Source organism: Zerene cesonia, chromosome 19, assembly GCF_012273895.1.
Source record: "Zerene cesonia ecotype Mississippi chromosome 19, Zerene_cesonia_1.1, whole genome shotgun sequence".
NCBI classification, from domain to species: Eukaryota; Metazoa; Arthropoda; class Insecta; order Lepidoptera; family Pieridae; genus Zerene; species Zerene cesonia.
In genome coordinates this window covers 2,179,202-2,204,088 of record NC_052120.1, presented here as the reverse complement: position 1 = coordinate 2,204,088, position 24,887 = coordinate 2,179,202, and the positions used below count along the sequence as shown (strand labels likewise).

Here is a 24,887-nt window from a genome sequence, read left to right as displayed (position 1 = left end):
CAGAATTCTAGATTAGAACATCTTAAGATAGCAATGAAAGTATAATTTAACGTTTTAGCCAGACCACTTAATCAAATGGAATTTATGGTCTGTTTTTTATTAATTAAACTTATCTCGGATTGGATAGTTCTTGCGAACTGGCAAAGATAAAAAGTGAGTGTCTATTAATCATAACTTTCAAAGGAATCTTACGTTGCATTAAAATACTTCGTTCTTTATATTTCGACATTAGTTATTAGACATTCAGTTGAAATGTGGAAATCATGAACTACCTTATAGAATTCAATACTATTCCATGAAATCACCTTTTCGAAACTATACAAAACTGAATAGTCATCTCGTATTATATACCAATTAACTGTATACCATAAGACCCGTACTCATAGTACCTAACAAATTGAGCAACAGTTGATCAACATTGTTGCTGAAATCTTTGTTCAAATGTTGTCGCTCCTCTGGTAAAAACATCTCAACGTATACATTATTAACTACAACTACAACACGCAGTGTTGCGAGCAACATGTTGATTCAACTTAAACATGAAAGAGAAATTTTAAAAGAACAGAAACAATTTGATCACGAGGCGGGATTCGAATCCGCGTCTTTTTGCCATATCATGTTTTAGTAAGCCACTATACGAACAGAACAAAGAATAACGAAGTTCTAGTAATAGAGAGACAAAAATAATTGAAATACAAGGTGAAAATTAACTTCCTTGGATACGTTTTAAGCTTTTTAATTGTTTCATCCACGGAAGAATGCAATTAAAGCATTTAATGGCGCTGTAAACTACAGCTCGTAACATTTATTTATTCAACTAGACTTCATTTTAAAGCGCTTTGTAATCGTCACTATATAAAAGGTAGTTATTTAGCACCGGTTGGGAAAGTAGTATCTACCGAGAGGAACCGAGAAACTCTGCATTTCCCAAAAAAAACTTAAATAATAATGGGCCAGTGAGTAGGAGCCTGTTTCAACAAAAATTTTAACATAACTTTTAAATTTAGTCTACTTGAAATATTTAATAAATCACTACATTTAGGTTCATTGCATCCAATTTAGGATAAGTTTTACAAACCACGAAGTTCTCCTAACTTTTACCCTGCACTAACTAGTTCAGTGTAAAATTTAGAAGTTAGATGAAGGAACGAAACTTCGTTACTTCATCGAATATTCTGAAACCTAATTCCTAATAAACCTGAGGGTAGCCAGAAGTAACTCAACCCGTATCCTACGAGCTTTACCCTGGATTTCTATTCGTTATTTTAGAGGTTGTAATTTTTCTCCTCACCTACATCCAGCCAGCAAGCACTGCCGGTACATCTCCACACTGGACTTGCCGGTGAACTGGTGTCCCGTGAGGTAAGTGTTGTGCGAGCTGTTGATGAAGTAGTGCGCCAACGGCTGGTCCATGTCGTCGCAGAGGTCCAGTTTATTCGGCGCCACTATCGGGTTGTCCTCCGACATGAGGAATCTGGAAGAGGTGGGGTGCTATAACGCGGCTTATAACGTTCTAATATTATTTATTTATTAGACCCTTTTGTTTTTATTTTATATGTCTGTATATTTATAAAGTTCGGCGACATGTGACATCTGCTAACCCGCACTTGGTAGCCTGAAACCTCATAGGAGGCCTGTATCCCAGCAGTGGGAACGTGTATGGGCTGATGATGATGATTATGTCTGTATATTAAATTGTGCACATATGAAACCTTGCAACTATTCTGTACAATTACATCCGAAAAATAGTACTGAAAGAGACAGCTTAGATGCTAAAATTTTTTTATGTAAGTATAACATTTATATTATGAAGCATTTTATTATTTTTTTACAGTTACTGTTCCCTTAAATATGTATGTTGTATATGTATGTGTGTATATGTATATTGTAATTGTCGTGTGATGATATGATATGATAATAGTGGCGGGAGGGGAACAGTTGCAAAAAATAAATAGGAAGAACACAAAAATATACGCATATTTGGAATAGAAACGAGAAAGGATATTAAATAAGGTCAGAAAATTGAGGCATTTTCCTTCGATTCAATGATACACTAAAAATTCCAGATAACAGAACATTATGTCAGAAGAATTCGAAAATATTAGTATCGAAAATTATTGTCTCCTTCCGGTTCCTCATTAATATGAAATGAATTCTTGTCGTTAATACACGAGTTTTTGCCGTCTAAAATATTGACGTATTCAGTTATACCTGTAATTTGAAAAGCTTAATCGATATACATGTAAAGATTTATGAAGAAACTCCGAAAATGTTTAGTAATAGAGCATCATACATCATTTAAAAAACGACCCAACCGTAGCGAGGCTTATCCTAAACAAAAGGTTCATTAAATGAAGCGCTTTATCCCGTTTAATATGTCATCATACCACATGGACCTTTTACAATATTTCGGACAGCCCTTTAGTAATACTTATTGCGGTGTATAAAGCCCTTTTTATTAAAATACTGGTACGAGTATACGATAAAATAATATCAATTTATATCAGAATCCAAGGATTTCTTCTCAAGTAACAACTAAAATCATATGTAAGCAAAGCGAAGAATTTTAGTAGCGGATTGGTACAACGTTAGTTGTCGTAGTTTGTTGGGAATTTAAAAAAATGTCTAAAATATGCTTAGCATTCAATTAATTTATGAAAATTCTATAGGTATCTGAATGATGCATTATTTACTATATACATAATGTACATTATACACAATTTAATATATAATTTACTATGAAATTTACTATGATTTTTTAAATTATTATACTTTTATAACAATTTGATACCCATTCCTATACAATTTCCGAAACGCCTTAAATTAAAAAAAAAAACGTTTATTTACAGCAAAAGCATATAAAAGTAGCTGAACGTTGATTGACGAATAAAACCCGCATAAAATTATTCTAATTTCTGATAATCACATTTTTAATTAAACACACATTTTTCGTATGTTTCAATTCCATCAAAATGTTATATATCATCGAGTTAAAACTTGTACTAAAATTAAGATGTATTTAAATTTATTAACAAGTTCGTGCCTTCGCATGTATTAAGAGATTTGCCGATATAATTGTTTACGTAAATATTTATGATAATTATTCGAGACGTCTTTATGTGTAAATAATACGATTTTCAATCTAGCTTTAATTTATATATGATCAGTCTACTTCGATATTGAAGAAACATTTATAATACTCGTATAATATTAGAATTCCGCTGCAGCTTTGTCCGTATTTCACAACGGAGTGATATTTGTGTTTGTAGCTAAATAGGAGACTAACCACAACCCAATTTTGCTGACTGTACATACCTTAAAAAACCGTCAAAGGTGAGCTGCGACCGTTGCTGATGGTACTTATTGTGCTCGTAGGTCCGTATGAGATCGTTGGCCCGCTGGAGGTCCGCGTACGGGTGAAGGATCTCGTTGAGGCGAGGGTCCCTTTGGACCACGTTCAGGAACTCCACCAGCTGGGTTGCGGAGAGGTACGGTTTGCCGTTAGTCCTGTTGATTATAAACTGTATAAATCATTGATTCATAGTAGCTTCATTAAAATCATATCTTCTTTAAATTATAGTTTTAAACAGTATTAATTGTCACGATGTTGTGTTTTGATATTTGATTCACAATAACTTAATTTTATGTAATTTATATTTCAAATTGAATTAATTTATTGATCTATATAATTATTTTAAGCTATATATTAAGATGTTCATGAACTTATGTTTTCATGTTAATATCGTTCAGTCTAGGATAAGATGTTTCATGAAAAAAGTTAATGATATATTTATTATATATAAATTTAAATTTTGTAATTTATTTATTATTTTTTATGTATCGAGCGATTATTAAGGACTGGCATATTTTTTCATCACAATGACATACATTTATTTCAATCATTTCTATTTACATTGATCATTCTTGTGGGTTAGGAACATAACTACATATCATTTTTGGACCGGAAACTAGGCCTGTAATGTGGGGTCCACATTCCCAAAACAAAGATTGTCCCAATGACATGGAGTTTCTTTCCCTATATAAAATATTTACTTACAGTCCATTAAAGATGTTCAACACTTCGGTCCTCTGCGTGAGGCTCTTATAGAACCCGAAGAAGTCTTCAAACTGGAACTTAGACTGGCAGATGGTATCGTTCTTGCCGGTCGGCAAACCGGACTCGCTGAGCGCCTTCTCTATCCTCTTCTTATCTTCTTTGCTTTGAGCGAAGAGCCGTACGATACTGGTAACAAAATATGTGTCATTGAACAATGTAAAACGAAAAATGTTAACAATATTATAGATTACGCGCCGTTTGCGTAATGTTTTGTTACACACCAAAAACAGGCAATATTATAAAGCTGAAAAGGCGGTTTGTTTGGTTGAACGCGCTAATCTCAGCAACCATTGTCACAGATTACTAAATGTTCGAATTGAAAAATGATTTTTGTGTCAGATTACATTAAGGCTATATATATAGCATCAGGTATATTTTCTTAAAATAATTTGTCGATAAACCGCGAAGCATAACTTATAGTAAAACAATTAAAATTATAATGTACTTATTCAACAACGTACACATACTCCTAAAATAAAAGAAATAAGATTGGAGACATATAAGATAAACATCAGGAATTTATTGTAGGTGTAAGAATGAATGCTTAGTGTCATTTGTCACTCCACTTAGAATTGCTTTAATCTAACTCCTACACACAATCAATGTGAAACTTCTCTTCAACAACTATATAACACACTACATATTCTTCTACCATTACTACTTTTAACAATACAATTCTTCTGTAATAGAACAATGAAACTGTAATCAAAATAATGTATCTAATACATTGAAAGAAAACATCGCTCCATTTTAAGACCTCGTATATAAGACAATAAAATAAAATTTCAAACGTTTGTATCTTTAGTTTGTTTTTCCTTCCTTTCTCCCACACCTTAATTATCGACTATCGAACTACTTTATTTAAGACGCAATTTAACAGTAAGCCATTAGCAGAACAAACAACGATGTAAACTGCTTGATTGATTGGTTCGCAAAAAATATCAACCAAACGATACAGTCTTTGTAACTACATCCAACAAAAAATGTCGAAGACTTTCCCACGCAAAATACACAACCTAACTTACGTCTATTGCTTTAACTATATATGTCAAACTTGCAAACAAAGACCGAGCCTAAACATTTCCAAACCCTAACGAACCCTGCTACATTGTATGTACGATATCTTATTATGCAAGAAAAAACAAGTAAATTCAATTAAATTAAAAACGTCCCCGAATCAATTTAGTGTATAGCATTTTTTATTCCTTTCATTTCATGTAAAAAAATATTTAATCCGAATAATTTTGTAGCGGAAGCTTTTCTCTTACTAAAACTCCCGCATAATTCACATTTCAAACAAAAAAATACATAATATTAATATGCCACAGACAGACACACACAAACACGTCAAACTTGTCAAGCTTATCGGGGGTTAAAAAAAATAACGAAGCCCCAACATGATCGACAACTAAACATTTTGATAGTAAAAAGAACGACGCGAAGCATACCGAATAATAAATGATAGAATATTAAAGTCTCGAGCACATTTCAAAGACAAACCATTTAGAGTCAAGTCGGGACGAATATAAACACCCAAGGAAATATTTATTTACGTTATTCCATTCCCCCGTTACTGTTACATCGAATAAATACATCTTTAATGGACCTTCGCTGAAACTTTCCAATATGCATGTAAGATACGTACGTACTCATGTTAGGATATCTGTAAAATTCTGATCTTTTTAGTGAGCTTCAAAGAGACTCGTAAATCGAATCCGTAGCTTACAAAGAGAGCAATTTAAATACTCGTACGCGGTTTTTAAAATGCTATTCTCGCACGTAGTCTTAACGCCATTATGTGTGAAGCTAATGTGTGCTTGTTTTATGGTAAACGTTTATTAATAATTGAGAAATTTCTTTTTCGTATATTAAAATATAAGGTTCCTTTTTAGCTTCACGGTCCGTTATTTATGCTGAGAACATTTGTGTTTTAATTAGAAAAGAAATATAAAGGAAAAAATCTGAAAGCGCTTTTAAACGTGACCGTTTCTACTTTGTTTAAAAGGAATAACAACTAAAGCCGCGAATAAATACGGGAATATTTAATATTAACCTGCATACCGCCACAATATTTTTTTTAATTATGTATTCTCATTTGGGTTCTACTCTTATTATATGAACGTGGGAAAATTATAAATCAACTTATTAAACATGTACTGTATAAGTACTAGCTTTCCACCTGTGTGGTCAAAGGACAAGACAGAGCCGGGGTTTGCCTCGCATTGTTTCCGTTCCCGTGGACTTTTCGGTATAAATCTCTATTCTCAAAAAGGTTTCAAAGTATTTATTTACAAAATTTCATCACAATCATTTGAGTGGTTTAGGCATTTATAGTGTTAGTAGGAATAGTACGGATACCCCAGTGACCCCACAAATCATTAAAATTACTGATTTGACTCGAAGTAATGATACCAAATGCATTGGACGTTCAGCAAGCAGTTAGGCAAATGCTGAGCTTGTATTTGCATCCCAATACAACCTTAATCGCTGTTTATCCCAACGGCGACGGAGCGGGTAATGTTTACAAAATCGAGGCGACGGAACTGAAATACTCAGTGAATAAATACATTTCAAAAACCCCTCGCTGCGTTTAATTAAATGTTTAACTGGAATAATGCTTAACCAACGTTGTCCCGCTATTTGTTCTGTGTAAAACGTTTTAGTAAATAAATCTCTTGAAATTCTTCAACTCTTTGGTACCAGTATTGATGCTAGCATTATTTAACTTAATTTTTATCAACCCTTCGTCTTCACTATAAAAGAAGGCATCTTCCACGTATATTCTTAGTACATAAAGTGCTTCTTTAGTTATTATGAAATGAAACCTCAGCAACAACCCTAACTCTAATTCCAGCTTTTTTAATATCACACGTCAAACTATTAACTTTGGCATAAATTTTCTGAAACATTGAATAACGGTGAGATTATAGTGCAACACCGAATTCCTGATCAAACCAATCGAATCCAGCGGGCCTGAATTTGAACCGTCTTTATCGAAAACGGTTTAAAACCCTATTGTACTCTATCGATAGCGGATTCATTGCATGAAGTACTCAGGCCGAGAAAAGCATGTTTGTGATCAGAACAATCCATTATCCTTTATATGGCAATCTGCAGGAGGTATTAGCTCAGCGGGGCGGCACTTTATCTTGTTATATTGGAATACGTAAGACGTACGGCGCTATGAAAATGCCAATATATAGGCAGCTTATTATGAGTATTCTGGTAATGCTCTCACCTTCGGTTTATGATAATCATTTGTTTTAAATGTGATCTTTTACAAGAAATAAAAAAAATCCTCCGTTTAATTTTGGATATTTTTACATATAGGAAAAGTAGTATGACCATTTTTCAATTCTAACAATAGAGAAAGCAAATAAACGAGGGTTTCAGAAATTGAGTACCAGCTTCAACTTACTCGATAGGATATTTCTTCTCTTTACACACACTTCACAATAATATGACTAAAATTATATACTAAGAGGAGCTAGTTTTGGAGCCCAAAAGCACTACATGTCTCAATTTTGGAATTATATATTTGTCGATAAAAACTATTTCGAGATACCCTTAGAAAAGGTTTTTATGTGAATCACTATACACAACCCCCCTTGGTGAAATTGTTACATTTTAAGAGGGCACTTTGTGAATTTAATTTACTTTGACAATTTAAAGGTTACCCTATAGGGTATAAATAAGAGGTATACTCTTCGATTAAAATACACCTTCCAAATAACTAACCACGACTCCATTCAATTCGGATATGTACTCACTTAAGGAAATTCAATATAACATTTTTACTTACGTATTATAGACTTTCTGTCAATTCACTAAAAACTGAATAAATCTCATTAGAAGTGTCTCTTAAAGCCCTCGCGAAGATCCATTTCACCAGGCAGTGTTGATTACTCAAAATACCATTTATCACATAGTGTCCAACTTATGATTCTGAGTCATGTCGTCTTCACAATGTCGCCTTCACTAATTTTTTTTTTATGTCATAGCGGGCAACTGAGCTGGTGGTTCGCGTGATGGTAAGCGATCACCACCGCCCATGAACATTCGCAAAGGTATTCGCTTTTTTGGGGTAAGGGAAAAGGAATGGATTAACGACTGGAAAGGAGGAATGGTCTGGGACGAGTGAGGAAAAGGAAACGGGCATCCGGCCTCCATTATAGTAATGAATTAGAAAATTAATTCAATTTTGTTAGGCGGCATCTCGAACCTTCGACGTTTGGCTAGAAATCAAGCCTTATCCGGCCGTTACCATATACCTGCCTCTTCAGTAGAAGAAAAATTGAGCTATACATGTATAAAGGCTACGGCATCTAATTGCCAATGAGGCATTACAGCGCGACAGATGCGACGGTATTTAATTGTAAATTGCTTGTTGCTTCCGACTGCTAACTAACTTGGCGTGTAATTTGAATTTCACTCAAGCCGTCACCTTCTGTGTGCTTCTCGTTTATTAAACAACTCCGTTATTTTTATTTATTGCCGACTATTTTTTATTTTGACTGTAGTCGGTTCTGTAGATTAGTTATCACGTGAAAGTAGAACAAAAAAAGTGTCTAGTTTTAGTTGAGTTCAATTTGTGACCCTACGTTCATTACATTGGATAGTTATTATCTTAGAATTATCACGGAATCGGGCACTATGAGGGGAAAACCCCAGGGCTATAATGCCTTTTAACGACGCAGGCAGAGCCGCGGGCGGACAGCTAGTAAACTCATAAGATATAACCGACACTTTCGCCATATAAAAATTTCATTTTAACGTTATAATAATTTCATCACTCAGAATACTCAACCATAAACAAACTAAAGATAAAATTTTATGAAAGCCATTATGTGCTAGTCTTGATTAAAGCATACAGATTAATTCATAAAATGCTCGGGCATCACGTAAATACATACTCGTTAAATTTTATGTGGTAACACTGACTGTATTTAACATGTTTGTAATTCGGTTCTCGTTAATTAATAGTATTGGATGTACCTAGGTATTAATTACAGAATTATTTTGCCGGAGTAAAATAACAAGTTATTAAATTTCACTTGTAATAAGTTTTCAGTGAAAATTTATTTCATATATATTCGTAAATATCCGTTAGTCATTACTTCCTGTACCATTACTATAGAATGTATAAAAAATCTTTACTCGTGTATAAGAACATTCTTATTTGACTAAAATAAGTGAAGACCTCAAACTCAAACATATATTTATTCAATTAGACTTCTCATAGAAGCGATTTTGAATCTTCATAGCACAGTTTTAATCCTTACCATCTATATCTACTAGATGCTTAAAGTTTGTTCAGTAAAATACAAGTACACGTGAACATAGAATGAATGTAGAATAATTGTGTAACGACCCAAAAAGGAACAGGATCAATTGAATTGGAGAAGGGTACATACCCCGAGTTCCTGCTGTAGTATGTCTAACAACAAATGTATTACCTAATACTAGCATTATTAGCCACCACTAAATTTCAACTATCCTATTAATAAAGGCGACAGATTTTTAAGAACTAATGGTTGTATGTTTGTTACACTATCAGGTACCACTGAATGAATTTTTATTATATTCGGCGGCGATGTAGTTAATAAAGTAGAATTAAAGATAATCTATAGAAATGCTTGATTTAACCCGCAGATATTTCCTCAGCTGGTAAAACCGGGATGCACAGCTAGTAAAACAATAGTAACAATATTGGCAAATTTGAAATGAAATTCCCCAGGATAAACATTAAACATGCCTGCCAACATATTTATTAACATAAAAAAATCCTTACAGTCAATTCTGCACTAAAATACTATTTCTACGACCGGATTTAGAGATAGAGATAACTTTGATGTAGGAATCGAATTGACGAATACTAATTCAAATATAAAATAATGAAATAAACTATCGGTGTGTTTTGTAAGAAATATTTAGAAATTAATGATCGCAATTTATTTCAGGATGTCGTAACCGGATATCGTTCGAGCATAAATGTCGGTTTAGTTCATATATTAAACATTTGTTTTTCTTTATCTTTTTTTACCATTTATCTTCTCTAACTTATTCAATAAACAAATTTAAAAATACGCGAGACAGTCTCCGCGATTTCTGCTTAAAAATATGATACCATTGTATTCAAGAATTTAATAGTACATCTCTCAACATTCGCAATTCAATATCTCATTAGAAAACGGTGCCAACGCGTTCACCTGCACAAAATCTAGCACTCTGGACGTTCTGAAAGACGTAGACGACAATAAGATCGTACAAGGCTACACAAAGCGCCACCTCCTCACGGGCGAGAAAAAGTGCGAGAAAAGATAAGAATTGTATCCTGCAGTTGCAGCCTGGGAGAGCTGGCGTCGTTAGCGGATGATGCGGTGATTTTTATTCTGCTTATTTATCCTGGGAATACTGGGAGTCCTCTAAATGTGTTGCGATTTATCAAAACAGAAGTAAAACCGAGTCTTATTCCAGCGAGTTGTTTACATTATAACCAAGAATTACAGTTTTATAACGTAGCTTTCTTGGACAATTTATCTTTAATTTAAAAGCACTTTGATTGTCCCCTTTTTGTTTACAACTTACTTTCGGGAAAGAGCTACAAAACTTACTTCTATCGAGGGCTCGAAAAAGTTTTATCAGAACCATACTTGTACTTGTATGTTTTTCTCTTATTTTAAACTAGCAAACCCGGCGAACTCCGTTTCGCCACCAGGTGGTTGTATGTGAAAAATGACTTTCCCGCTTTTCTGCAGAATTTTTTCCTGAATTTTCTTTGCCATAAACCTCACGGCGCCCGAGACCTAACCAACGAATGCAAAACCGTGGAAATCGGTTCGTGCGTTCTGGAGTTATAGCGTCAGGAAGGAAAACCCGACTTATTTTTATATAGTAGAAGATTTAAATTACATAGCTTTATAATGACGTCACACTTTAAACGTTTTTAAATTGATCTGCGAGTGAGCCGAGTAAAGCCTAGTTTATTTGAGTTCCCCGACACTGAAAATCTAGTAAACCTCGAAGTATATGTAATGAAGCGACAGTTGACCTATTCATAATATATCCATTTAAAATAATCATAGATGAAAAAGAAGTTTATATAATAATAAAAATAGATTCTATTTAAGCACCTATTCATGACCTTATTAATAAAATACAGTACGGAAAAGACGTAGCCTTTTGCCTGAGCTGGTATTTACGTTAATAGCACGGAACATCCTTTAGTTTCAAAGAGTTTCTAATCAATAACCAGGAAACCTCTTACAGTGAACTGAATTTTCAACCGACGCGGACGTAACGATTTATCGAAAGCATACTGTCTAAAGGCTGTTACAAACCGCAAACATATTACATTAATAACATTTCTCTAGAAACAATTTTTATTCGAATGATAAAGTTATGTACAATTATTAATTGAGCTTTAAAACAATCGATCCAATTGGACAAAACGGATAAGATAAACCGACGACTTTGCCAAACCAAGCAACATTTAGGATAGACCTTTAAAATATATAAAAGTAAATAAATTCAAATAGTGTCATATGGTAATATAACACTATTTGAAAGAAGTAGTAAGTACTATTTTTAAAAAAAAAGTTAAAAAGAGATGGCGCTGAGAAAACATTCTACGAGCATTGAATACATGTGGATGATATGAACGTAGAATTATACCAAACTTCTTCAAGTACTCCTTCATCGATCTTCGAGAGCGAATAGTTTCTCGTGATAGTTCGAACTATTCATATGAAACGTACAAACGTGGTTCATACTTAATACTTCGAATACAATTAATGATAATTGGCAACTACCCAATAAGTTCTATTAGCGGTAGTTTCGTGAAATATATTAATAGTGTATATTATAAATAACAATCATCTAGAACCATAATAGATAACAAATACATGATGCAAACAGCTGATATAATTATTATATTCATTGTTTCCAAAGTTAACTATTTTAAAATACTAGATTTTGAATATGTATAGATTTCGACAACTCCAAATCTACATTCGTTAAACCCACAGTTTCGGATTAACCACATTTATTCGAAAACAACATCTATCATTTCCGTACGATCAGAGCTTAAGCGTAGTTTTTGTGATGTCACAGCTCGTTGGTACAGAATTTCCACGAACGCTGATTCCAGCGTGATTGCGAACACGGGTTTGGCTTTGACGCGGTCTCCCTCCGCGGCAGCTTAGCTAACTGTGATTTGATTCCAATGGACGCGGCTGATCCAATGCTTGTATTAAAGCAACTATTTTCATTAATATCTGATGAAATTTTAAATTAATAATATATCGATTATATATAGTTACAGCGAGATTTTCATAATGTTATGTTGGATATTGAAAAACATGAAACATGATACATGAAATTGTATTTTTTAATTTATTAAAAAAAATCATACACGAAGTAGCATACTTTTAATTTTATTATAAAGTGAGTAAAACCTGAAGGTAGGTATTAATATTTTTTTATTCATTTATTGGATTCATTTATTTAAAAAAAGCTTCTGTTTGTCTACATGTATGAAGCCACTCAGGTAAAATCCGCGAGAATATGTCAAAACTATAGAATCGTGATTATACCATGAAAATAAATCAAAAATGACAATTATTTTACTCCTAACAATATCCAATTGCGTCGCCTCAAATAGATCGCAAGGATAATCTTACCAAAGAAACATATGAGAAAACCTCAAACGGCGGCGTCTCAAGCCTTCTCAAAGCCACTCGTACCCCCGTACGCCTGCCTGTCAAACCGTACTCTTGCTGAAAAATCTCACAGCTGTAACATCGCAAGACAAGTTGCACTACAATCGTGGGCAAGATAAGACAAAGTGTCAGGGACGAGTGTTCCGCTGGCAGAAACAGTACAATTACAGGCCGGCCTATTTCGAAATTGTTAAAATCGCTTGTTGTCTTTCATTGTCAAATGTCGTAGACTTGTTGGGATATATTTGTCTTGTTTCTGGAGCCATTTTCGCATACGTTACCGATTGCTATTGCGATTTTAGTAGGCTCGTATACGACGTATTGAAAATATCATATCCATATTCTTAAGTTTTGTAAGGACAATCCAATCTTATAAAGATATTATTAGCGCATATTTTGACACAATTTCACTATTAATTTATTTTTTTGCTCAAAACAATTATATAAGCCACACATTGAATTGGGTATCAAATTTCGAACAAGACAAAAAATTCTAGAAAGTTATATTTTTACAAAGAAAGTTATCACCGATAAGAGACCCCACTAATTTACAACCCACATCATCTTTGTGAAAAATCGGTCGTATACATAACTTAATAGACACCAGTAAACATAATACACTTAACTGAAATTTATTATTATTCGGTGGCTGTAAGAGCTTATTTTTCGACCTTGCAGAAGACCCTGTAACCTTGTGGACATTTCTAGAATGGCCATAAAATTGCCAAGTCAGCCCAACAAATATGGCATCAATGAAATATAGCATTGGGGTAATAACAGAGAGTGCTCTGCGAGACTGTTTTCAGTTTAGAATCTAATTTTTCTATTTGCAACGAATCGGTTTGATAATTTTTCGAATTGAAAGCCATTCGGGGCGGAATATCGAGCATGTGCTTGACGTTATCTGCTTTGGATAACTGTTGCTCCACTTTTCGTATTCACCTTTGACCTTTTTTGCTGACACACTTTTTACAATCTGATTCGCGAAATTCGAATTTTCAAATAAATATTATGGTATTAGATAGTGTGATTTTCGGGATAAAAACTATCCTATGATCGTTCCCGGAACTCAATCCATCTCTGTTTTTATCCAAATTGGTAAAGTAGTGTAGCCGTTAAGAAGAGACTGATATACGGATAGATACACTAACAGAGTTACTTACTAGTAGGGATATAAAAATAGATTCAGTCGTTCTTGATTTAAAAATAGTTTAACTAACATAATTTTCATTTATGTATTCATGTGTTGGAATAAAACTCATAATTGGATTCTAATTAAACTTCTTCAATATAAATTACGACAACAAAGTTGAGATATTCATCCTCTCTCTGAAAATTGTAATTTACGCGATTAAATTAAAGTGAATACTTCAACATCTAATCATATCTAATTAATGCTGCTTGTAAATGAACAATCTATCATTATAAAAAATACTTAATAACCTTCATGACGAAACTACTATAAACGTTAATATCACTCAATTAGATAGAAAATTATTTTATTTAAACAAATAGTGAATAAAATCGAAATACTTAAATGTTCTCAGTAAAAGCGTCAAGTGAACGTTAGCGCATTACCCACAAAACCCAAGTAAGTGTATGACGACAGCACTAACTCAAATGCAAATACCTCAATGTTTATAAACACATTTACTTAACAACTTTAAAACTCACAACTACATTTCACACGTACCAACTAATGTAATTAAAATAAACACGGCTTTACCAAAACCGTGAGCCAGCCTTGGGTAAAGTAAAATGTCGGTAATATATTAACATTTGATTCTCGGGCCGAGACAGCGCGGCAGACACATATGAAAATGGATTTGCAAACGGCCTACTTTAAATTCACAACTTTTTGTTTCATTCGCAGTTCGTCCCTGTCGCGTAAAGCCCAACAAAACGTGTGCGACAGTGATGGCGAATGAATCCGGCAACTTCTTAGACGAAGATCTCAGAGGTCACGGTGGGATTAATATTTTTAGGGACGCTCACAAAGTGAGATTCATATCAATGGGGATCTTTAATGAATTATACATGAAAGTCAGTGTTATATAAAACATTATTTACGTAACCTATGCTTCATTCAATCCAGACACGTAATATAGTCATATTCCCCGTATGCATACATCGGGTATCCAGTATTAGGGTTTGGATGGAAGATTAAGGTCTTAACCTAACTTGGAGAAGCCTATATTTGTATCCACGTACGACAGACCAATTAACTTTATGTTACACAGCCTACGACGATGTTTCGTTGAATACAACCATACATTTCAAAATAGTATGATAAAAGCTGGTTACATTTCTGGAAACATACTGAAACTAAACTCGCATCAAAATATACTTCAACACATTATAGAACTCATAATTTCGTAAATGACAATTGCAACATCGCAGAAACAGCGAGGGAACAAATCAGCAAAATCATCATCGTAAAACAAACACATTAACACAAGATGTAAATAACGAGTAAGATTGTCAATATAACAATTAGCACGTGTAGACGGGACGAGATTATGTCACTGGCGGTGAATCACTTCGGTTTATGCAAATATTCTTCGAGTATTTGAAGTATGTAAAGATTACAGACATTAAGGAATAGGAATTTAAGATGTGCCTTTCCTATTCCGCTATGTACCGTAGGTATCTTAGTTTTTGCCGAGGACGTTTTTGTTTACTTAATAGACAGACGATTGTCCGCCACCCAGGACCACGTTTGCCTACATGAAATCAATTGATTACAGAAAAGCTGCACGCAGTAATGATCCGATGACACCGACGGTGGAAGAGAGTTACGTTCCTTTGCAGTTCGAATGAGATGTGAATTCGCATAACGCTGTGTGCGTACGTGCGACATATCGGCGGCGAAGGGATGGAGTCCCTCCCGTTCCTCGCCTGGATGTACGGTAAAGAAATAAAGACTAACAATATACAGTTAATGTAACTAAATAAATCTTAAAATATATTAAAACCCTCAGAACGGTATTTTCGCAAGTGGTTTACTTATTTCGTAAATCGATCAATTTATTTGTCGGAACAAGGAAATAATGAAACACATTTATAAGAAACATGCAGTATAAGTAAGGAACTCAAATATTTTCTCGATATATATAATAACAAAACAAATTGTTCCCACCCAATTTAAGAATGCCTTTAAAGCGATTATTTCAAAAACCATTATCTTTTATGACTCAATAAATTACAAGTTCCACGTACTCCACTTCGGTAATGTAAACAAATATCACAAAGTTTTGTCAGTTCCTATGAGAAACGCTTCGAATAACTCTTATTTTTAATACCATAGGGAGCAGAACTGCAATCAGCGAGCTTTCAATAGAAGCGCAGATTCTCTAAAAGGTTAGTCAAACGAGGGGCGCGGCGATGGCTTTTGTGAAGATATTTTTATTTGCGTTCTGAGAACATTTTCAAGGGTGAAACCACGACTCTTTTACACGTTACCGCATAGGTCAGGTTATTTTTGCCATATTTGCTTTCTTACGCCTGAAATCGCTGACGCTACGTAATCATTAAGTAAGACGGTAAATATAGATATGATTTGTGTACAAATATTGAAGTAAACCGAAAACCTTTTGACAAATAAAATATATACAGCGGCAGGATTTATTTACGTCAAAATGTCACTCTAGTATTTACATTCCTGATGAGATTTACCTTTACCCTTTGGACCATAATAAACAAGACTATATTTTTAAATATACAGAGATCGTTTTTGAGATCTATAAATAACTTCAGCTAAATTTGAAGTTACGTAAGCGGGTCCACAGGTAACGATAAGTTAGTTATATCATCAGTCCGAAACAAATCCACGCCGTAACCCTTTTAAAATTCTATTACACGGGGAATAATGCTATCAAATTGAAAAAGGTCCACACAGTGACAGGGGAGCCGTATAAAATTTCCATTAACTGACCAAATCCAAACGCCGGAAGCTATACCTCGATATTAGTATCGGAAAATGCCACAAGCTTGTAACAAGCTATTACGTTTACCATTTTTGCCGTCGACAATAAAGAGAACCATTATTAAGAAATACTTTCGTGGTCCGCTAGCAATTTATTTGCGAAAACATCGTCGGTTGAACAAATTTCGCATTAGATAATTTAAGGAAAATTCAAACAGAATGTTGACTTTTAAGATCTCGCCAAAACCCATTTAAACTTACCGCTTAACTGTTAAAATATTAAAATGCTTTTTTTGTATTTGAAATAATGAAACAACACGTTGGTTTATAGCCAATTTGAAAATATATATCTACTTTCATTTCAAAACTCCCCAAAACATAGAAGCTATTTGATATAAGCAATCATCGAATACTCCTGAATGCATATCTCAGCTAGATGCTAAATAAAATGTTTCATAACACATTCCCTGATTCTGATTACCTAGACCTTCGCTACTCTTTACAAAATCATTGATCGATCAAAATGCTCCGTTCTAAAGTCTAGCAATCTCCGAACGAATTTCTAACTCATTAAATCGAATTATTACAGAAACACATACGCTTTTCGTGTGTAGAATGTTACGTTTATTGTACTGGTATCGTGGGACCAATAAAAATAAAGCTTGGCTTCACAACTGTTGCTCGAATCCCGAGCGGCGCATTATATCGTCTATGAAGTTGAGAGACACGATACGTGCTTTTTAATTTCCAATACTCCTTTGTTGTATTTGACTATTTTTTATCCGCGTCTTCGCCTGTGGTTGGTTCGTTCATCCTCTGTGGCGGTATTTTTATTGATATCTGTATCCATCTTCACTATCAGTGTAGAGTTTATTCCAAATTTAAATTTGATAAACAAAGATATGGCAAGATGAGAGATAAGATGCTTTAATTTCGCACACTCCCGAGTAGCGTAATATATAAAAGAACGTTTCAATATGAATAGTTGAAAAAAAACTCCGATTTTTGTATAGAATCCTTTATTATCCTATATTATTAGGTGGGTTGGATGAATTCTTATTAATTATCTTCTATTATTAGGTATATAATAATCGTCAAGTAAGTTTAAACGATGCTTTCAAATAACATCTAATATGCAAAATACATAAAGCATTTATTATTCATCGAAATCTTCCAAGACGGAATAAATTTGAACACTTACTATCGTCCTCTCCCGTTATCTTTACAATAAAAAGTTATTGTATCAGTCCTCCGCGAACTTGGAGGACTTTTTTAACAAGGCCGTTATCCAACAACGTCGCAGCTTTATTAAATCCATCATTGTTTAATTCAATCTTGAATAATGTACATTCAAGTTTCAACTTTGGGGCTTCGTCGTAAGATCTACTGTTATGTACGCGATCATTTCAAACTCTAGGTACACGTACGGATGCCTTCTCAGTAGTAAATTCTAAAGCCTAGAATCAGGCTGAAGCAAAATTAGATTGTATTCAAAGCGTTACGGCGAACTTGATTGTTTGACATGATCTAAATGAGCGAGTCTTAATGTTTTGTTGAGAAATATTAAACGGGCAAAAAGGAATAGATTAGCAGAAATGTATTTGAGTACAAAAATCGATTTCGTATATTAATCATGAACTAGCACCTTATAATCGGTGAGTAGCGAAAAAAACTTTTTGTAAACATTTAGTTACGGTCACTAATTAAATAACACTTCACTTTAATCTAATGTTAGTACGTCCAGTGTTTCGGACGGTTTGTTTGTCTTAAACAACAAATTATGTGGCTCTTCTTTGTAGAATTTAAACTGTAATTAACAAACTCTAGTTAACAAAATCTCCATCTATCTCCCAAATTCTCAGGAACGCTCATTTATAAGTCATACACAAGTCTTACACTAAGTCACATACATCCACACAAGCACACACTCGTCTCCTGCACTCTTGCACTCGTGTTATGACACTAGCTAAGTCTCGTGGAGTGGAAAGCTTCGATCGCCTAAATCGTTCGTGACGTGTCTTTGTATTTGGTAAATTTGTTTATAACGTAGATATAAACAAATGATTTTTTTTCAATTTTTCAATCCTCTAATTTAGCCTTTCACACGATTAATGATTAATCCACATTCTTACAAGGGGGGTGTAAGTCACAAGAAAGATGATAAAATTAAGGTAAAAATCATTCGATTTCAGGGCATTTTAGTTCTTATCTCCAAAGAGATTGTACAGAATTTAAACTAACTAATATGGAACTGTATAGAGTGCACTTACTTCTTAACCAGTATCTTGCCAGACTTGTCCGCTTTCAGCGTGATCTTCGTATGCAACTTTTCTAAGAACTTCATCGTTGAGTTGTTGTATTGGTTCAGATTGTACGCCAGACTGAACAGCTCGTCCGTCCACATCTGTTGACAAATTTTTATGTAATACAGACAAATATTTTAATTGTAATAGCATCGAGGTTTGATTTATATATGATGATGAGTAGTAGCTTCTCGAATATTTAACATACTTTCTTTAAAGTGCCTAGTTGTGCTGCGCCGTATCTTGCGGGTAAATGCAGGGATATCTATAGCACATAATATGTCATTCTGTTACATAAGCTACATCACTACCAAGTGTCATCAAAATCAGTTCAGTGGTTTTCGTGGGAATGATGATTGGGAAGGAATGATGAATGATGATGATGAGGAATGTAACAAACATATATCCAACCTGACAAACTTTTACCTTAATAATAAGTATACAGAATAGGATGTCAAACGATCTGTGAAAATTTGAAAAATAAACTAGCTTATTGTTTGCCATGTATTTAAAGTATACATATATTTTAATTACTATTTAAACTTAAGAGTACTAGACAGCTGATTCTGATAATCAAACGCCCGTTAATAAATATAATTATAGACATGATTAATTATATTAATCAGTACGAACCGTTTCAAGGGGAAGTAATTTATTCATCGATCATTCATAATCCCCAGCCCTTTCCCATCGTTAATCCGTAATATATATAAAAACAAATATAACCCACGGTTCACATTTCGCATTTTATATACGAAAGATTTATTAAACGCGAAAAATGTAAGACATTTTTCATAATACTGTTGAGAAATCACCTGTAATCTGTAATCTCTACACATATTTGTGAATTAACCAGCAAGAAATAGCACGTAATCCTAGATCAAAAACTTCTAATACTTGATATAAATTTCAGCAATATAGCAATGCTAGGCACATAGTGCATGTTTATAGAGTACCTAGTTGGGCTTCCTTTCTAGGACGGTTATGATTTTTTACCCTAGTGCCCGAGACGAAGATCAATGTTATATCTCATGAAGATCAATTCATCACCGCTTAAACTATCTTCTATCTAATCTATACAAACGTTAAGATTCGTGGGGGATTACCATGACGTCTTAGAGCAGGAATTTTTCTAGCGAAAGATTAAGACAGAGCTACATAGATTGTCTAATACCATCACTGTCTATCTATCACACACTGAAATTACTCGTCCTTTAAGAGCTCATGACAGGACTCGTTAAGCCGCTTTGAGGAATCGTAAACACTGCTATGATCCAAAATCCTAACTGAATAAATAATTTGGATGCATACTCCATTTCCGTGTAATCTGTCTGGTGGAATGAAGGTTTTATAAACCTATTTCCATTAATAGTATAATATATAATTAAAAGTTAGTATAATTAAATGGTTTATATATACACATATATGTATCGTACATAGGACATTGTCCTAAATAAACTATCAAAAAATCATCTAACAGAAAAGAACATTTCAACAAAGAGACCAAAAACTACTCAGAACTTGAAATTAACATCAACTTATAAACATGTAGGTATAAAAATGTTCAACTTTCAGGACGTTCGAGTCGATACAATATCAAACCGGACGAAACTTTGGGTAATTCTCTCAAACTCAAGTACAATACTTTATGTAAAGCGAAGTTGGAGGCATGCTCGGTGAAAAGTTTAGTATTTTTGTATGAATAAAGTGCGTACAAACTCTTGTGTCATAACTTCTGCTCACAACTAAAAGCTTTTAGCCGAGTGCTAGGTTAAAATGTACCGTCAACGAAACAATATTTTATTAAAAAGGGTTCCAGTACGACTCGCTGAATACGAGCGACTCATACTGTGATTAAAATTGTTACAGGTACATTCCTTCATCTTTTCCGCTCCATTTACTGTTTGACGCGGGTACAAAGATGCTTTCAGAAAATTTAAAGTTCACTGCATAAATAATGTTACGTACTACTTCATTAAACTATTTTTACTTCCATCGTAATAGTTTATTTTTAAAGCGGTATTACTTGCCAGTCGTGCATTTAATTTGCTGCTTATACCACAAACTTTATGCGAGCATGATTTATTACACAATATTATCAATTACTAGCAGATTTCAAATGTACCTACGATGTTGTTTTAAGATACAAATTCTATGTCTGACTATATCACAATAGCTGTACACAATATGATTATTATAGAACGGATAGCGATTCAAATAAATAATGATACAATAATATGGAATCAATTATTTTATTCATTCGAAAGACATACAACGAAACGTAAAACGAATAACAATTGTCGCAATATTTCAAATAAATATCGATACTCCATCCAATTAACACCTAACGAAAGCAAAATTTCACCAAAGTTTTATTTAATTTACAAAAAAATAAATTGCATAATATGGAGCTTAAACAGAGACCGAAAACACTAACAAGCTAATACGAGAAGATGTTAATTAAAACTTTCATCGCAACACTGCTGCTCCTCAAACTCAAACGCGTTCATCGCTAAAGCGGACAGCCCGAGTCCTTCGAGACGGGATTCGAGTTTATACATGGAAAAACCCTCACATGCACTCCGGTAATTAAATGATTACAATGCGGCGCATTACCGTAGCAACAGAAGGGAGCAACATTGAGTCGTTGCTGTAGCCAACAAGAAAAATAATTATGATAAGAGACAATTTATTAATGAGGACGGTAAGCAAGGGAGCGCTAATAGAAAACGAAATCATAAATTATGCATTACCAACGTGAGAGAGAGAGAGATTGCGTATTATACGGGCCACGGGCCTGTGCGCAAAAGAGACGGCATGCTAATGACTATTATTCAAAAGACTTTTCTAATTAGTATAGATTACGCAATGAGTATAATAAGAAATGCGTAGTTATTAAATCCAGAATTAAAAACGGAAACAATTCCTATTGCGTGCTATTGATAATTTGATAAACTAGATATCGAATCGTCGAATTGGTATTTAATTTGCATTCACCTGTTATGCAATCGTTTCAAAACAACTCTTAAACGTATCCACAAAAATAAAACTCGAATGGAAATACAAAGCGCTGAACAATAAAGCCACTACAAATAAAACAAAATAATCGCTTACCATCAGGCGAACCACCAGCTCAGCTGCCCGCTATGACATAAAAAAAAAAAAAAAAAAAAGTTCCTGTTTTAAACGCTAACTGAAGCTTAAATATTTATCGCGCAAAATGCGTCTTTTTTTATTGATGCCACTGAAAAATTGTATGTGTTATATTTTTAAATTTTACAAAATCGATGGAATTAATATTAAGGACTAGACTCGTTTCATTTAAAGAATTTTTTCTGTAAGTACATGCTCTTTGCTAATTAAAGTTTAAATTTGTTAATTTATTGAAATTTTTAATTATTCTATAGTTCATTTACGTTTTAAAAGCCTTAGATAAAACACATTTGAGTAGGTAGAGTAGCACATTTATATTATATCATATTAAAGAAAAAAATACGTCAAATTTTTCACGTATAAACTGTAATGTCAACGGCTAAAGTTAAAAACCTAGAAAAACTAGTGTTCATATGTTCATAAGAGAAAGTCGTGTTAGTTACACCATTTATAGCTCAAGAACGGCTGAACATATTTTAATGATTTTCAGTTGTTTAAATTTGTCTCCGCTTGTTAAAATTTTTGTAAAAGTAAAAAAATAAAATACGACAATCGGGGCGGAGCCGGTAAGGCGGTATACGGCGATAATATAATAAATTCCACGTACTAAATATTATCAAATCTTATACATCATATTATCCGTACGGGGCTTCAAACCAGGATACGTACGCAATATTGCATACATATCTCACCAACTGATATATGGGATACCGACTACACATAAATCATTACGCAGAGCTGTCGCTAGGCGGCGTTGTGGAATTACAAATTAATATATGTAACGCTAGCATTGGTCTCGTGTGAGATCCCTCACGTGGTTACTTCATGGCTTTACGACCATGAAGTGGTAAGTTGGGAAAACCTAAGTATACCTAGTTCATGTAAAGTTTTCAACGTTATTGATGCGTTTACTTAGCGGCCGTCCTCCTTTATTATTAACATCGCATTTTCTTCACTATTTTAGGTCACACTAAACATTTTGCTTTCTTGGCCGCTATTGCGACTACGCTTTATTTTTAATCCTATTAACATTATAAATCCTACTAATATTATAAATGTGTAAGTTTATAAGGAGGTGTGTGTGTTTGTTGCTCTTTCACGCAAAAGCTACTGAACCGACTATTATTTATTACTATTCATAATTTAAATTCGGTTTATATAACCCAAGCGTGTTTCACACACATACAAATTAAAGAGAACTACAATACCGAAACCCCCACTTCAAGTACCATCACGGAACACGGTCCAACCCTCGGCTTTCACGAAGAATGCGCCGTGTAAGCTTCCAAAATGTTCCTGCGCTCATTCCGCCCGTTCGACAATCACACAGAAATTCCTGTGCATACGTACGACGTATGGCACACACGCGCTGCAATATCTTGACACGCTTCCTGAATATCCGCCCGCTGGTCGGTGCCAGCAATGGAATTTGCGGCGCGGTTGCGAGCCGCCCGCATCGCGTGTCGCTAACACGATAATGCAGTGCGTGATCTTAGTTAACAATCTTAATAACAACTCGATTAGAATACATTTAAAAAGCAACCTTGTTATTACAATTTTGGTAAACAAACAGTCCGTATCCGAAACGTGCGCGATGTTCATATTTTTGTGTGTTGGCAACGGCTGAGCGACTAAAGTGAAATGTTTTTTGTGGCTTTAGGTGGAATCGAAAATGGTTTTACTCGAACGCGAGTGAAGCTGCGGGCAAAATCTTTTAAACTGAAATTAAACTACAAAATACATTGCTTGCTCAACTACGCCATTTATAGTCGAAAACACTTTGCGGAAATCTATTTCCATATAATAATTAATTTTCATACTACCCTTTTGGAATCTATACTAATACAATAAGCTGAAGAGTATGTTTGTTTGTTTAGTTGAACGCGCTAATCTCAGGAACAACTCCACTCCAATTTGAAAAATTCTTTCAGTGTTAGATAGCTAGTTTATTGAGGAAGACAGATTAGGCTATATAACATCTCGTACTCCCTGGGTAAAACCACGGGGGCACAGCTAGTATCCTATATAACCACAGTTATAAAACGAATAATTTTGCGACCCAAAACAACAACAATAAACATAAACATATTATGGGTGTGTAAGCACGCTAACCTCATATCAAAGGTGAAACCTGAAATGCCGTTTCATGGAGTTTTCCACAATTCGAACGACACTAAAATCTCCACTTTACGGCCATCTATAGCAGCGATATACTTCACTTACGAGAAACACATTACCTGTTCCGCGAACCCCATGGCATATCAACATTACCGCAGCTTAATGGCACTTACAGCAATTCAATCTTGGTGAGTAGGTAGGCTATAATTAGAGTACAATAGTGCAGAGCCACTGACGCTCCTTCCGACCGAGCCTTTGTGAGAGCCTCTGCAATCTACGTCATGACCGACAAACTCGATTACAAATTGAAGTCTACTACCCTGCTAATTGTGATAACAAGCCGCATTCGACGCATACAATTATTGCGTATGACACAACTATTTTTACCATCCATATAACAGCTGGAAAGTAAAATCTGATATCGTTCAAAGAATATGTCAAAACATGTTTTATCATTCAGTAGCCCATACAAAAAATTCCAACTCACAAAACAAAATTCCATTTTAGAAAAATGTGAACGTGGAAAATTCTAGATTTCATTTATAACAGCT

General features: G+C 34.2%; 1 protein-coding gene across 1 annotated transcript in view; it reads right to left on the bottom strand.

Moving 5' to 3' along the window:
• Nucleotides 1-24,887, bottom strand: part of LOC119834285 (1-phosphatidylinositol 4,5-bisphosphate phosphodiesterase classes I and II) — a 75,421-nt gene that overhangs the window by 20,793 nt on the left and 29,741 nt on the right. The window contains exons 4-7 of the mRNA XM_038358621.1: nucleotides 19,033-19,166; nucleotides 4,058-4,243; nucleotides 3,316-3,507; nucleotides 1,292-1,474 (exon numbers count right to left, since the gene is read on the bottom strand). Of these exons, the coding sequence (XP_038214549.1) occupies nucleotides 1,292-1,474; nucleotides 3,316-3,507; nucleotides 4,058-4,243; nucleotides 19,033-19,166 (695 nt within the window). The remainder of the gene's footprint in view (nucleotides 1-1,291; nucleotides 1,475-3,315; nucleotides 3,508-4,057; nucleotides 4,244-19,032; nucleotides 19,167-24,887) is intronic.